Source organism: Electrophorus electricus, chromosome 4, assembly GCF_013358815.1.
Source record: "Electrophorus electricus isolate fEleEle1 chromosome 4, fEleEle1.pri, whole genome shotgun sequence".
NCBI lineage: Eukaryota > Metazoa > Chordata > Actinopteri > Gymnotiformes > Gymnotidae > Electrophorus > Electrophorus electricus.
The window spans coordinates 6,439,312-6,456,116 of record NC_049538.1 but is presented as its reverse complement, the minus strand read 5'-3'; the positions used below and the strand labels follow the sequence as shown (position 1 = coordinate 6,456,116).

Here is a 16,805-nt window from a genome sequence, read left to right as displayed (position 1 = left end):
GTCCATGTGAACAGACGAAGGTGCTGTGCTGAGGAAAAATGCACCTGGATGAAACCAGGGAGAAACGTTAGTTTTTGTGTTTTTCCAGGGAATGTGGCGGTGGTGTGCACGTGTTCTTGTGCGCTGTAGCTAATCAGTTTTAGTAAACTTCTTCACAGCATTACCAGATCTGGTTACGAAACGACACACTGCCTTTGTGAAGAACAGAACACGCAAATGACCTAAGCCAACATCGGATGACTGTACAACGAGGAAACGGATGAGAGTAAACACAGAAATTTCTGGTGATCCTTGTCATCATTCTTATCACCCGAAAACCAAAACCTTCGATTGCAGATTAACTCTAAAGTAAGCACACTCTTCAAACAGTACTGGGTGAATTAGGAATTTCCCGTTTTCTGGGCGATTCCCCCACGTGTTCTGTCTGCGGGGTTGGCTGGGCTACTTCACAGGGCCTTGTCGTCTCTCAGTTTGCTTGAAAATTAAATTACCATTACACACTGGAATACAAACTTAATGCGTGTGTCATGTTTCCTAGGGGCTACATTGTTGTTATTATACTATTTGGATTTACTGAGTGACAGTTATCGCCAGTGATTATAAGACAATAAAGTACTAAAAAGCTTTAGATTTCTACGAAGGCCATTCTCTCTGCAATAATACGTTAAATGGTCACTCGTGTTATAGCACCCACAACTGCAGCTTTCAAGCGACGGTTAGATGCCCTGTCCCTGCATCCACGCATGTTCCCACATTCCGCCTTACTTCTCGAGCACACACTATTTATTATTAGTAGTAGTACTATTAATATTACGCTTCCTCCTTGTTTAATCTTTCCTCTGGCTTTGCCCCCATTTTACTAACGACCCCCTTTCCCCTGCCCATTTTCCCCTGCCCGTTTTTCTTTATTATGTAACGCGACACATGCGCTTGTAATTTCCAAATCTCAATTACAATTCAGGGCAATTAAAAGTAATATGAATGGAAAATTCACTGTACTTAGGGAATTAACTATTTTTAAAAATCTTTCACATGAACAACCCAGAACAACCTATGTATAGGCCTAACTGCACGTAATGACAGATAGGACAGTTGCTTTTGGAGCAATTTCCTTAATAAATAGCATATTTATTATCAAATATATTAATGAACTTTATTTACTAATATTGATAATACTAAAAACATCTAGAAATAAAGGCTTAAACACACAAAAAATAAGTATATAGCTAAAATAATACAATTTAAAATGAAAATAAAGCATACAGAAATATATTTATAGAATAAGTTAAAGAAGAGCATTTAAAAGTGTTTGTGTTCAAAGATTACATTTTTCTACTTCAAATAGCCACATGATTCATAATGCAGGGAGGTTATACATTAAAAAGTATACATAAAAAAGCTTTTCAAAAGATGGTTAGCTGGTTTATGTTTTCCAAACCTTTCTTACTTTATTGAAAAGTACATTTAAAAACATCATAAATGTATGGTGTTCCTAGGTTTTGATGTGTAGAGTACCATATAGTTATATGTAAATCACTAATTGCAGATTCTGTAACCATCTTTGACATGTCATAGATTAGCACAACAGCCAGGTCAGATGAGGGAGAAATCTGGGTCAAACACAGCAGAGGTTGAGATAGCAAGATCCAGGCTAAATGAAGGCAGTCCTGCTGATCTAGAGACTGGGCACTGTACCTCTTATCTGCTGTAAGTGATGACCATGTGAGTTTAAGATGAGCTGTACAGCTTTATAACTGGTGATAAGATTTACATTCTCTTTTTCATGTGTGGACTTTGTGAGTCAGTAAAGTCTTCAAGCTTGGTGATAATGACCATACCTTTGCTACACCAAAAGTACCTTTGTTAGTGCTCGCTGGAGCTTGCCAAATGCTAGGAAAAATAAGATTGTAATAGAAAATATTACTTATTATATATAAAAGATGAATACTAAATAATGAAAGCTATGCCGTTCTTCCAAACTGATATAGGAGAATTTCTTGGTAATGATAAGCTCAAGAATCCTGTGAAAAATATCTGCATGTATTAGCTTCTCGCACTGACAGTATGACAGTAATCTTTTCAGTGAGGTAAAACTGCTTAAAGAAATTTTTTTTTTTACATTAATCAGACACTTTTATCCGAAGTGACTTCCAATTTTGACTGACCACAACTTGAGCAACTGAGGGTTAAGCGGGCTTGACCTAGCAACCTTCTGATACTAGTCAAGTACCTTAACCACTGAGCTACCACAGATTCTGAGCTAAACTGTCTTGGCATTTATGACTATGTATCATGTAATCATTCAATAATTCCCAGGGCTTATAGAAGGCAAAGCATCATGGGTCAAACACCAATCCTTCAAAGTGGGGATCAGGATCTTTTCTGCATAAATCTTTATTTTTTCTGTTGTTTAATGTTTTATCTCAACTGACCATAGAAAATAAGTCCAAGTTCAAAGCTTTACTCCACTCCAAGCATTTATGTTTATGGTTTGAAGAGAGTGGAGGGTTACCTCTGCTAAGATGACCAAACCAAATTTGATGTTTAATTGAAGTTTTGGAGATTTAATAGCCCTTGGTTTCAGCAAATTCCTGCAATTCCTGTCGACTAGCTGGGATCCTTGCAGGACCTTTTGCTTCTTGAATTGTCTTCACAGAGGATTTTTTAATGTCATGGATGATATAAATGCCAGTACAGCTTTAGAAAGTTTCCTATGAATTGTGACTGTTGTGGTATTTCTATGGCAGAGGAGAAAGGCATGCATCTCTCAGACGGGTCCTAGACGGGTTCTTATCTCTGAGTTCTGCCCCACAGGTTTAAAGCATTGACCCTCTCTAGTCATTGACTGTTAAGCTCCAGGATTAATAAGGAGAACAAATTCAAGATGATAGAAAAGTTGACTGCTTTATTACTGGCTATATTGTTGAAAAAACAAACAAGAAAGTAAAGCAGAATTAACTGTAGTAAATCAACTTTGCATTACAGCCTCACTTCATCTGTACAGAAGACAGAAAGCATATTAATTTTAGTCTCTAGTTAAAGTTTCTGTAAGACAAAGAGCAAGTTCTGAAAGTACTTTGAACCAGTGGACTCTGACAGTCTGTCGAACTTATCACTGCTGTATAGGGCAGCGTGACCTCATTACTTTATTACATATCACTCTGACACGCTGCTGCTAATCCGAAGGGCATATGTACGTTCATGTCCCCTCCCATTAAATATAGAATATACGAGACATTAAACGGGGTTACACATCACTTCAGTGGCAGAATCGTACCATAACACGCACGGACGTGCACATTAACTGACTACGCCTTTCCTGCGTAGGAGCTGATCATTTGAATGTTCAAAATCACTGACAGAAAAGCAGCAGCCAATTTTGCACACAATATACTTTCAATTGCAAACCACAGCCCCTGGGGGAGTGCATGGCGTGCAGGTAAAGAGGTTAAGACCAGGACAGAGCACCCACCATCACTGGACACACACACATATAAAACTGTTGAACTTTGATGGAAGGTCAGTTCAGTTTTGATTCACAGGCATGTCAAAAACAGTGTTCGCATTCATTTGTCCATGACAAAAACAACTAATAATGTGCATTCAGGCTTCCTGTCACGCTGCCAGTTTCCCCACCACATCTCTGACACTGCATATCGTCTTGTGTGCGCCACTCTGGTTCAATAACAACATGCTCTCTTAAAATGGGAAGGACAGAAGCAGGACGCATGTGAAGGTGCCCATCCAGCAGGGGAATGCGACGCTGTCTCTACACACCCATCTTGTCCTCGAAGAAGGAGAGAAGCAGCATAATACCCCAGCCGGTGAGCAGCCCCAAGTTCTGAAGAGCGAAGATCAGCCACGGCCTATTAGCGTCCACGTGGACCATGGAGGGAAGCTACAGATGGGAGACACACATACAGCAGCACTCACTTAAAGGCAGCACACCAGTGTAGCCATGTTGGAGTGGGGCATACTTTTACGCGAACGGTGGTATTCCACGCAGACGGGACGATGCGTCAGCGCGAGACTCCACTCATGCTGACTTGTTCTGCGAGGGAATCTGTGTTTTGGAATATGGGTGGAGAAAAGGAGGATCCAACGTACCATGTCGGCAAGCCCCACGTAGAGGAAGAGGCCTGTGGTGACCGCCGCGATCCACTCCTTGGCCGCCGTGTCCGTGGAGACGGAGAGGGCAATGTAGAGGCCGATGAAGGAGGTCAGGGCACTGCCAACGTTTAACAGCAGGGCCTTCTTCACCGACATGCCACAGTGCAGGAGCACGGCAAAATCTCCTGGGGAGACGGTCATAAGAACGCCATAGGAACATCTGTTTTGAACAAGTTGTGCGAACTGACCCTTATATGTAATGGCACAGTAAACTCTGTGTGTGTGTGTGTGTGTGTGTGTAGCTCACCTAGCTCATGGGGCAGCTCATGGCACAGCACTGCCAATGATGTGGCCAGGCCTGAGCGCCAGGACACAGAGAAGGCGGCGCCAATCGCCAGGCCGTCAGCGAAGTTGTGAATGCCGTCGCCGATGGTGATCATGTAGGGAAGCAGCCGCTGTTCTGGGGGAGGAGTAGGATGGGGGGATAGAGAGAGAGGGAGAGAGGAAGGAAGAAAGAAAGAAAGAAAGATAGATAGAATATAATCCTCCCAGCTCATCTTGTGCAGTTCCCCAGTTCTACAGTTCCCCTGGCACGTGCATGTGTAATTAACAATATGAGGTCTGTGTGATCCTCTGCCAGGACAGCAAAGGGCTTAACGACTCGGTGCGACTCGGTGCGACACGACGGTCAGAGGCGTAGAGCTCACCTCTTGTGCAGGGGGCTGCTTCTGGGGAGGGCTTAACATGGTTTTCCCCATCAACCTAAAAGCAAAGGACAAAGCTGTTATTCATTCAGCAGTGCACCAGCCAGAGAAAACGATCTTATAGCCAAGGAGCCTAATTACAGAAACAGAGGCCACACTGAAAGAGCCAAACCACCCGAGGACTCTTATCGTACTTCCGTCTGGAATGTGTGCCTGCATTTTCCACTGCATATTTCAACTCCTCTTTCGCAACTGCCTTTTCTTTCTCTTGTCATTCCACAGATCCCAGTTTGATGTCGGTGTGTCTTCTCTGTTCCCCTGACTCTGGGCCCACCATGCTCAGCTGGCATTTCTTCAGCATCAGGCTGCTTAGAGTGGCTGTCTTACCAGGTCTGCTTGTGAGGTGGAGAGCTTGTTCTTCCTCTCTCTCTGGCACATCTGCAGGACCCTGCCATGGTCACAGTGGTGTGGGTCTGCATCTTCCTGAAGCAGAAACAGAGCAACACCTGGCTGAGAGCTGGGCCTTTCCATTCCAACCACAATATCACTGAACTACAGTGGAGAATGTCCAGTTACTAGGCTACTCAATCAGTTACTGAGTTACTGTTTACATAGAATTTTCTGGGCAAACCTTTACTGGTGCCTATGCCTCATAACATAACCAAAACATGAATTAAAGAGAAGTCTCCAAAGTCTATGTTCTATGGGAGTTGGTGGGAGTCTAAATAGTTATAAGTTAATAAGGAATTATAAGTTCCAGAACTCCAAAAATCATCCAAAGATTTCAGATTGAGGATCACATGTTATCTTGTGTGAGATAACTGGTGTGTAGCTATTGCTCAAATGTTTAAGATTACAGTTAGCGTAATGCTGAGTGAGGCCAGGCAGGGCCCATATGCTCAGCTGAATGGCATATTCAACTGAGTTGAGCGAAACATTCAAAGAAACAGACTGTACACAGTTTTATATGAAGGAGCTGCATTAGACTTACTGAAGCCATGTATAATGGTGATCCATTGTTCATTGATTTGCTAGCTCAAAGGCCTCAATGTGTTTGCTCGTTATTGGTGACTTACTCCATGATGAGGAGACTGGCTGCCGTTGCGAGTGATGATGGAAAAAATGGCCTCCATCAGGTAGAAGGAATAGATGCCACCCAGAAGCACCAGCAGTTTGAACGTGTAATCAGAGTTTTCCTCTGAATGGCCATGTCCGTCACTTTGACTGTCCCCATGCACATGGAGGCCCAAGAACTACGAGCGCACACACACACACACACACACACACACAAACACAGAGAAATGGCAAAAGGCCATCAAATCATAACCTTGATGACACCATCAGCTTCAGCTAAAACTCCTTTTCCGCGGATTCTCCCCGAAAGCACTGTGAAGCAATTGCAGCCTTTTGTTCAATTAGAGGCTTCTGTGTTCCAGCCGGTTAATCCCGTTATTTTCTGCCTGCGCTGTACACAATCAGCAAAAGAGTGCCGTTATGCCCTTACGGCAGGCGGTGGGACCCACGGAGGTGGGGCCGTGAGGAACAGCCCAGTGGGAATAAGAGATGGGGGGTGGGCATGGGGGGGGTCACGTGGGCCCCATCCTCTCCTGATGGTGGTGTGCTGAGGACACGGTGATATTGCGAGATCGATGGCAGAAGGGAAAACACCTCTGCACACAGCCACAGACATAAATGCCAATTATCAGCTGAACACGTTACTTACTCTCCCTTTAGTGCACAGGGATCAGTTAGTGCTACACTCAGTTAAATTTTTATGTATATGAGTTTTTTGACTTATGTAATTCACTGCAGATGTACTATTCAGAGTATAATGCCACTTGTTTTGTAGATTATACAAGCATCCTTAATTTGTTGAAGGATGGAAATTTATTAAAGGGTGATTCTGAGTCATTGCAGGATTATTACTATTGAAACGTAAACTGAGTACAACTAGCCATTTCCAAATCTTATAGTCCTGAAAACATTCTGATTACACTGTTTGGTTTCATAGAAGCTTTCGAAATAGAACAGAGATATAAAAGAAATGCTATATGGGTGTCTGTAATCAGGACCCAACTGATGGCCTCTATAGACCATATCCACCTGCAGAAGCTTCTGTACCTCATATGTCTTATTATTCTCCTTTCAGCTTGGCGCTATGGAGAATTAGTACACCGAAGAAGCCCAGAATCGCTCATTTGAATGCCATATATAAATATAGATGCTATATAAATGTAAAGCTATGCTATAAATGCCACAAATCCCATCTTCTGTTCCACAATTCTAAAAGCACTGAACATCAAAGATAATTCACAAAACCGTGTTCGCCAGCTGCCTTTACAAAGCACACGGCAGTGGTAGGTGTGTCCTAGCAGGGCCGCAAGCCCGATGGCCGGGCCTCGTCTGCACGATCCCTGGAGCCCTGGACGTTTGGGGCCCCGTGCAGGCACCACTCCTCACCGTGGGCAGGAGGTGGAGCAGAGCATCGCCGGTCAACGAGCCCACAGCCAGGCTGATGCAGAACTGGATGGAGAGCTCGAAGGGGCCACTGTATGAGCTGCACAGCAGGACCACGATGCCGAGCATGGCCGTCAGACAGATCAGCGCGTTGGCCAGGGTGGCGTACATGTATTCTGAAGAGAAAGAGAGGATGGGTGAGAAAGAGAAGCAGCATGGTTTGGTTTTGACTGACAGAGTTTTAAGGCAGATATATAGCAGAGAGAAAAAAATTCAGGGTGATGTTTCAGTACTGGAAACCACTGTAGCCTTTTTACCTTCTTGGTAAGATGAGCTAAACTAAGATAACATTTAGTTATCATTTCAGCTGACTAATTTAATTTATTTACTTATTTTACAAATAGTGTGATAGCTTTTGTCTTTGTGATGGAGATAGACACCCGTGCAGCCACTAGGACAACAGAGAAACAGGAACTTAAACTGGAACACTCAGTATCTGTCAGTGCTGAACCGCATCACAAGACCTTGGAATTAAGGGCATCTAGGGCAGAGACTCACGCTCAGTGGTGCTGAGTGAGTCAACGGAGGGCACTGTAGTGGGACTGGTCTCAGCACAGGCTTTACTGAGGAGTTGCTGGATCAAGGCAGGGCTGAGCCGTGTGAATTGATCTCTGCTCAGTCCTGTGTCGTTCATGTGGTAGATCCTCAACAAATCCTCGGCACTGAAACAGGCCTGTAAAACAAAGTTTAGATTAGTTACAATATGCAAATGCAAACTTTAAAAGTGTTTAGAAGCATGTAAGAAATATGGTGTGAAAGCAAATTAGGCATGTTTTTAATCTCATAATGAATGACAGTGTCGTAAATGATGTTATTTCATAAGATGATAATCACATGGAGCAAGCTTGTGACTGGACTTAGCAGACATTACGACTCTACCACTGACTGCTGTTTACACAGGCTGCAAATAACATATTTCCAAAATTGGACACAACATTATGCAGCTTAGCTTTTAAGTACTCATCACGCACTGGGTGGGAGATAGCATGTGTGCGCCTCCGTTTAACAAGTGTAAACTGTGATTGCGGAGGGCAGGCGAAACCTCACATAAATTTGAGTTTTCAAATAAATATCGCTATCATACTTCAGCATGTGTCAAGGCATCGGCCCGTACACATCACCCCCTAATAGCTGCTGCTGACATTCCGCGTTAGAAGCCCGAACGTGATTTCTTGCTCTTCCAGACGATTCGCACCCTTGTGAAATGTGGCGGCTAAACGACATTTTTGCCCTCCGAGGCCTCAGCCAAATGCACTTCATTTAGCTCTCCGTCGGCCGCGGAAATGTCCCGTGTGATAGCGCGCGGCCAGTGGTGCGTGGCGTAGAAGCCCTTTATCGCGTCGGAAGTAGTCTGCTTGCGCTCACCTGAAAGCCATCTGTTAGATTTCTCTTGTAATAGATTTATTGTATTAGATTTCTCTTGTAATAGCTAAAGTAGCTGTTAGATTTCTCTTGTAATATATTTATTGTATTAGATTTCTCTTGTAATAGCTAAAGTAGCTATTATGAGACAAGACCCGAGTGAAGGCGCAGTACTACCACCCTTCTCTTTGGATCGGCCAGTTCGGCATGGCTGGGTTCATCGGGGCTTTGGCAGAGCGTGCCGAGGCTTCAGTCAGCTGCGGGACACACTGGCGAGCTGGAATGAGAGGCGACCTGATCTGGATGGAATTGCAGCAATTACCGTGTCCCAGCTACTGGCAGAAGTCTCCTCGTGAGTGTGTGTACCGCGCGGGAGCCGCCGCGTGTCCTCGTGCTGGGCCTCGTGGTCGTGGTCGTGGTCATGGTCATGGTCATGGTCATGGTCATGGTCATGTGCGTCCACGCTGTTCTCTTCCGTCTGTCCCAGGTTCAGTGCCTGCATCAGACTGTTTAGATCTGTACAGGGACACAAGACAATAACAGAGTTTAAATCGAACATGTGTAGACACAAACATGTCAACATAATGGAAAAAATGCACAATAAACACTTTTTTTTGTTATATTAAACACAGAGGTCCACTGTTTCTCAAGGACAGGTGATGTCACCATGAGGGTGTCATCACAGCAGTGAACAGATGTCATTAGCATCATACATGATAATGGAAGGGAGGCTGCCTTGCTGATTCAACATCATGCATCTGCAAAAGTCACCATCGCACCTTGTACGGTGATGTTGACTGTGCCGAAGTGGCTGAATATGTAATCCATGAAGAAATCCTCTCCTGGGAGGGTGCGTGCAGCCATGCAGTCTCCAAGTAAGGCATGGTAGACTATAACGGCAAGCACTGCGTCCAAGTCTGTGTGATGGCCTTCATCGGTCCGTGTCAGTTGACTCTCTTTAACGATGTCAGAGAGGGAGAGGCAAGGCTACAGCAAATATAACATACATATATAAAACAACATTACTAACAGCAATAGGTGGCAATCACTGGCAGTTGTCATCAGATTGTCCTCAACTGAAAGTCCAGGTTCAGGGTTTCATCTGGGATGCGCTGACATTTTCTGAATTTTAATTTGTATGAGCACTGGAAAAGTATGTGATGTAGGAAAATGTAAATTAATCCTTCATTACGAATCTCAGGCCTACGAAGAGTACATAAAAAAAAAAATTGTTTGTTTTTTGTGTGTGATTTAAAAAAAAAAAAAAGATTTACTTCAATCCTCATAACACTTAGAAGGGAATTCAGATCCATTAAACATAGGGCCTACTTACCAGACTGTGCCCTTCAGGGATATAATACTGTTCCACGTCATGTAGAAGTTTCTCCAAGCGCTCTGTTTCCATGCCGACCCCATGGTCGTGGTTGCTTCCCTGGTCACCATGGATGTTGAATGACTGGATGAAGCGATCTGTCTCTTGTGCCCAGCGACCCTCCTGAATGGCTGTGCATGTGCTGGAGGCAGAGCTGAGGAACAAGCAATACGCAGCAGCCAGCCTGAAGAAGCCATCCACCTGCAGACCACTGGAGCTGGAGTAGTTGTTGACCAGCTGTCCTATGCTCTTCTCTAACTGGCACTACAGACACACAAATGCCCACAGAAGGACAGATTTAGTGGACCAACACTCCAAAATATGTTTTTTTGTTGTTGTCGTTTTGGCCCCGTATGTTCTCACATATAAGGAATTTGTCTTTGGTTACAAAGTAACTCGCATTTCAAAGCCGAATTTGGAGTCACAATAAACATCTGACACGTTAGTATAATATTATGCAGAGACAATGTTACAAGGATACCCATTCAACAGGAGTATAGACTAAATGATGACTTATCATGACTATGTGCCCAGGTCAGCAACAACCCTAACAGAGTGAATAGAACTTTTTGTATGGACAGATGTCAACAAGCACAGTCAGAATGGATGAGGTTAGACTGTGGGAAACTTGGAATTTTAGAGCTGTTGGCTTATCCTGAGCTTCGCATTACCTTATCGCACGGCAAGGCTGTGAAAAACAGATTGCACACAATCCGTCTCTGTAAAGGAACTAACTGGGAAATGATATGAGTTATTTAAGTGGAGATTAAAGTGCAACTCTTATGGAAGTCATGTTGTTCATGGTGCCCACCTGAGAAAAGCAGTTCTAAAATGTTATGTGTAGTAAAGTTATACTGATAGAAAAGATCTGTCCTCTTCTGCCTACACCTGATCCTGATTTCAAATAATTATGGACTTCAATAAGCCATTGTTAGTAAAAAGCCACAGGGAGTTTCTCAAAGAGCCCTTTCTTTAGAAGGATCACTTTAACAAGGCCTTATTTTTTTCATTTTACGAACGATTCCACCACAAACAAAATAAATAAATAAATAAAAACCTATTTTATTAAATGATTCTGTACAAAGTTTTCAAAGATCGTTTTGGGACACCTAAAAAAAAAAGTCGCAGAAGACTTTATTCCATCAACATTATTGCGAGTCTTGATGGTAAGTAACACAACGGAAAGGAAAAAGATGGATTTTCCCCGATTGATACAGGATATTACGACCGGCCACCCCTGGGTATCCCTTTTTCTGTGGTTTACCTGTTGTCAGTTTTCCTTTATGCCCCCGTTCTGTTCCTTGGTTTAGTTTTCACTGCCCCTTGTCTGCTCTGTTATTTCAGTCCATGTTTTGGTTCTCCCTGTTCTTATATTCACCTGAGCCTGTTAAGTGCCTGATTGATTTAGTTATTTGTGCCCTGGGTTTCAACTTGTAGTTGTGGGTTATTCTGGTAAGTCTGTCATGTGACCATCACACCTGCTATTATAGACATCGCCTTTGCCTTGTTCATGTGTTACCTCACCTCTGTTGATTTTTGCCTTCTGTGATTGTTAGTAAACTGCCTCCCTGTGTATGCATTCTGCCTCTTGCCTGTTCCTAAGGGAACGTGTTAGAATAACCCAGTCTCTCTAAAGAGAATGCAGCAGGAGGGTGTCAGTCCATTGCATTGTGTTCTGTCATCTTCAGTTCATCAACACTCATGCCACACTGAGGGACACTGAATTACTCCCAGAGGGGGAGCTTGCTTATATTAAGACTCTGCTCTCCATGCTCAAGGATGGGAAGGCCCTGGTATTGCCCTCGCTTATGGCAACTCTTAGTGAGTATGATTAGGAGGACAAGTTGGTTGGGAGATTCCTTATGCAGTGCCACATCTACCTCTAGTACCTGACCTGCCCTAAACCCCCTGAACTAGTGACTGTGCTGTTCATGAAGACCTTTCTTCGGGGTAAAGCACTGGAGTGGGCAGAGATAATATTCCAGCATGGAGCTCAGGAGGCTAGGACTGTGGAAGGCTTCTTCTGTGTGCTAACAGCACGGTTTGCTACAACCCCACCAAACCTGCCTTCTGTAGCTGCTCCCTGCTCAACTGACCAGCCAGTCCCTGCCTCTTGGGTGGAGCAGGCAGCCTGACCAGACCCTGTCTCCAGCGTGGAAGTTGCTGCCTGACCTGATCCAGTCCCTGCCTCTGGCGCGAGAGACGCTGCCAAGTCTATTCCGGTTCCAGTCCCCAGCATGCAAGATGCCGCACGTCCTGTTCCTGTTCCTGGCCTAGTGGTGGCCTCCTGGCCTATCCTCACCACCCAAGAGGTCTCAATCTGTTCTTGTTCCCGGTCAGTGCCTGTCGGTGCACCCTTGGATCTCCCTGTAGTGCTGCTGACCACTGTAGCCATGCCTCCAGAGCCTGCATCGCAGCCCCATCTTTGGGCATCCTGGACCTGCTGCTGTCCGGCATCTGGACCTGCTGCCACTGAACACCTTAGCTGCACCTCCAGACCTCCCTGCAGTGCCACTGTCTGCTGAAGCCACACCCCTGGACCTTGCGGGCCTGCTGTTGACTGAAGTAACTGGTCCGTCCTGGCCCGTTTGTGCCAGCTGTAGGTCGGGACCGACCTGCACTGCTGGACCCCCAGCCAGACTCCGTGCCTGGATAGAGGACGCTGCTCAACTGGTCCCTGTTCCTGGCATGGAGATGGTCAGCCTGTCTCTGCCTGTCCCGGCACCTCTTGCCTGGCCTGCCCATGCGGTCGCTCCTTGAGACTCCCCTGTGGCTCCTGTAGCTGCTACAGGTGTGCCTCCAAGGACATTTGGGACTTCCTTGGCTGTACCTGGTGGCCCTGGAGGGGCCCCTCCGTCAGCCTCCCAGACCCGAACAAACTGTTTATGCCAGGTGTCCCTTCTGAAACTCCTCTGCTCCCTGAGGCTGCAACACCAGCCCCATCACTGCTCCCATGTCTGCTTCAGTGTCTCCAGTTCCTGTGTTGCCTGCTGCTATTCCCGGTTTTGTTACTGTCTGTACATCCATGCCTGTTTGTCATCCTGGTAAAACTGGTTAGTGTTTCCTTGCCCGTCCCATTTTTTTTTGGGGGGGGGGGGGGGGGGTTTCTGTGTCTGTACTGCTGAGGATGCTTACCTTGGCCCTTGCTCCTATCCCTGTGCCTTCTACCAGTGTCTCCCCTCCTCCCCTATTTCTGCACCTGCCTCCTGTTCTGGCTGCATTGCCGGTCCGACTCCCCACCCCCCCAGCTTTCTTCCGTCCCTCAATCTGCCTGGACTCCTGTACCCCTCCAGGGTATGGGGTGGGATCCTGTGTATGTCCCTGGATGTAGTCCTGCACCTGGGCCTGTCCCTTTGTTTGCTCCATGCATTTCTCTGACTTGTCCCTGGCTCCTCCCTTTGGCCCTGTGTCTGCCTCATGTGGCCCTCTGGTTCCTGCCCCTTGTCTTACCTGAACTCCTGCCTCTGTTCCTACGTCTGGTTCTTGGTCTGCTTCAGTGCGTCTTCTGTTCCAGTGCTTACTCCTTGTCGTGTTCCGCCCCTGATTCTGGCCTGTCTGGTCCTGTTGTGTGCAGGGGGGGGGGTTCTGTCATGAACGGCCACCCCTGGGTATCCCTTTTTCTGTGGTTTCCCTGTTGTCAGTTTTCCTTTATGCCTCCGTTCCGTTCCTTGGTTTAGTTTTCACTGCCCCTTGTCTGCTCTAATTCCAGTCCATGTTTTGGTTCTCCCTGTTCCTATGTTCACCTGAACCTGTTAAGTGCCTGATTTGCTTATTTGAGCCTTGGGTTTCGTCTTGTAGTTGTGGGTTATTCTGGTGCGTCTGCTTTGTCCGTCATGATTATGCGTGCTCTTAGACAGCGCCCTTGTCTTGTCATTTGCCTTGTTCGTTACCTCGCCTCTGATTTTGCCCTCTGTGACGGTTTCCCTCACTTAGTAAAGCGCCTCCCTGTGTATGCATTCTGGCTCTCGCCTGTTCCTAAGCGAAAGCGTTACCCCGCATGTAGAAATACTGGGCAATTTGACGGATATAATTTATCACAAACACTACAAGACTTAAAACATTTGTTCTAAAAAGGTTATATAAAGATCAATTAACTGCTTAAAATGTGAAAAATTGACTCATGTTTTTGTATAAGACATGCATGTTCTATCTAGCGTTGTAATAACTTTTTATAAAATAACATTTCACAAATCCATTTTAAAGGTGCCTCTCATTTAACTTCAAGGCTGATGGTCCACAGTCCTAAAAAAAAACCCGGATCACCTGTGTATTGTATACACGCCTAGCTGATTTAAACGTTCTGAGTAGTCTTTAAGTGGAAGGAATGGCTCAATTATCCAAACTTATAACCAAGTTCGCTGCTCACGGACCTGTAGCGCACGTTGTGCGTTGGACCTCGACCTCTTAAAGCGTTGAAGCAGGAGCAAAGAGCCGTACCTTTTCACACGACACATCGGCGCACTGCACACGTTTCTCCAGGAGCATGAAAAAGGAGCGAACTGCATTTTCACAAAGGTAGTCTTCTCCTGGGGACAACAGGTTCACAACCTTCGCATAAATGTCGTCTTCCGTGGAATGCGAGTGGTTAAACAAACCGAAGCAAATCAGAAAACCTACAAAAAATCTATTTGCGTGGTCCATTGCTGCTCTCGTTAACGTTCTAAAAAAAAGGCTTTTAGTGATGGAGTCTTTCCCGGCGCAGTGTCAGTACTCAAACAAGTTAAGTTCAAGTAGGGAATACCTGTTCGGGTAGAGGCTTCTTGTACCTTCGCCACTGTGCTGAGTGCTGATTGGTCCTCTGGTGTCTTGCTCTGCACTTCGTCTCATAAAAGCAAGTGCCTCAGTAAAAAGAAAACCACAGAAACCCCAGTAAGACACAGCCTGTGGAGCAAAGGTGTGAAAGCCTCACACAGGGGAGTGAAAACATTCCCTCGGCCTTCACATGCAGTGTTTTTGTGCTGACGAGCCTCTGAGGTAAATATATTTAGCAGCAAATGATAAATTAAAAGAATGTCACCATGTTGCTGTAACAGGGCCTTGAATTGGACATTGCTGCATGGCCTATCACAGCAGGTCTACTTTCCCCTTATGCTGTGGTTGTGGCTTTTCCATTTTTTCTCTTTCTCTCTGACAGTAGTCATTTATGTCTGTTATTGGTTTGTAATAGATCATGTGCTGCCTAACCACGAGGTCAAAGCCCGGGACTCCCCAGAACCCGTTTTAACACCGCTGTCACGTTCGCTCCCTTCCGTGTTTTTCCTTCCTTGTGTTTTGTCCTCTCCTTGTTTGGCTGCGTACACCTGTCCCTCATTTCTAGTTTTGTGAAGTTCATGTATTTAAACCCTGTTGTGTGCCTTGGTCGTGGCGGTTCATTGTTTGAATGTGTTTCTTTATGGTTGTTTCTTTGTACTCCGTGCCTTCGTGTTTCCTAGCCTTAGTTATAGCCTGCTTCCCCGTTTGCCTTCGTGTGTGTGTCTGTTTTGTTAAGTCATGTATCCTCATACTCTCTGTGTCGGCTCTGTGACCCTGGACTGCCTAGATGACTCTGCTTCTGGATTTGCCCTTATTAAATCTCGCTCCTCACCGCACATGCGTCTGCCTCCTCACCGCTCACCATGACAACCATCCCCTTTTTGCTGCTTTTCTTTTCTTTTTAAACTTTCGAGAAAATGAACCCAATCAAATATGAATGCATTTTTATTTTTGTTATTATTAATTATTACCAGTTAATTAATCTCTTTCTCCCTCACTCTCCTCTCTCCCTCTGTGCTATGCCGTGTGGATGTAGGACCTTAGAGCAGTGTAACCTCTGACCTCTGCTGTAGGGTACTGCTTTTTCTCTTCCCCCCCAGTAAACTCCCGTAAATGGTGTGCGGCTGCGCCTTGGCCCGGCCACTCGTGCCGTGGTACGACTGCTGATCCGAGATCAGCCTTTCCTTTCCGAAGCCAAAGTGTAAACATCGTACAGTTACAAAAGACACAACAAAACTAGTCCAAATGCAGCATGAAGGGTGGCCTCTCACGACGCCGCTGCGACTACACCCCTCCCCCGCCCAACCCCCGCGCACGCTGAATCAGCTGTTACATGGCTATAACAGCAGAGTTTTGCTAGGGGTGTGCCTGTCAGCATTTTCACTGAAGTGAACACCGCCTCGTTATAGGCCGCTGCAGGACACAGGTGAATACGTGACCTACTTCTACAGGAGAGGAGAGAGAACCAGGTAGAAAGAGAGTGCTGTAAAGCAAGTCGGGGAGGCCAGCAACCAGCTCCAGGTCATCAGAAGCTCCACGGGCAACTCTCTCCACCACTTCCTTGTTTCATATCTGCTTTCTTGTTTCTTGAAACTTAGAAGTTGGGATCTCAGTCTGCTATAAAAAAAAATGTTAAGACCTAGGTATTGGATTTGCTCTATGCTAATCGAACGTTTTTTTATTCAAAAATGACTAAAGATGGTGAAACTGTGTAGCATTGTTTAAAGTGTATGGGGTTAACTGGAATATGGCTTCAGACTGTGTCTGTGGAGGCCGACACCTGTTTTCACTCCCCTGTGTGAAGGCTTTCTCACCTCTGCTCCACCGTGTGTGTGACTGGTTTTGCTGTGGAATAACTTTTTACTGAAGCACTTTTCAATGACTCAGTACCACAAGCCTATGGGTCGACTGCGTCTGCTGATATCAAATGCAGACCCAAAAAGTGATAAATGATGATGTAACTTGTGGTTGAGGTGTGCATTTGTAAT

The 16,805-nt window shown here is 45.4% G+C and overlaps 1 protein-coding gene across 1 annotated transcript; it reads right to left on the bottom strand.

Annotated features, from left to right (window-relative positions):
• Positions 1–2,918: 2,918 nt before the first annotated feature.
• Positions 2,919–14,759, bottom strand: slc39a4 (solute carrier family 39 member 4). Its single transcript, XM_027001414.2, has 12 exons — positions 14,503–14,759; positions 10,027–10,329; positions 9,473–9,680; positions 9,016–9,209; positions 7,830–8,004; positions 7,275–7,447; positions 5,891–6,067; positions 5,202–5,297; positions 4,818–4,872; positions 4,418–4,570; positions 4,108–4,295; positions 2,919–3,898 (listed from the first exon to the last, which is right to left on the bottom strand). Exons 1-12 carry the CDS (start codon positions 14,704–14,706, stop codon positions 3,770–3,772), a joined length of 2,055 nt encoding a protein of 684 aa, XP_026857215.2. The 5' UTR covers positions 14,707–14,759; the 3' UTR covers positions 2,919–3,769.
• Positions 14,760–16,805: the final 2,046 nt, after the last annotated feature.

Excerpts from the sequence above, each read along its gene's own strand:
- slc39a4 (XM_027001414.2), bottom strand. The coding sequence starts at position 14,706 with ATGGACCACGCAAATAGATTTTTTGTAGGTTTTCTGATTTGCTTCGGT. Across the intron at positions 9,681-10,026 it reads TCCCTGAAGGGCACAGTCTG|CCTTGCCTCTCCCTCTCTGA; the intron begins GTAAGTAGGCCC and ends TATTTGCTGTAG. Across the intron at positions 8,005-9,015 it reads CTGCCAGTAGCTGGGACACG|GCCTGTTTCAGTGCCGAGGA; the intron begins GTAATTGCTGCA and ends TTTGTTTTACAG.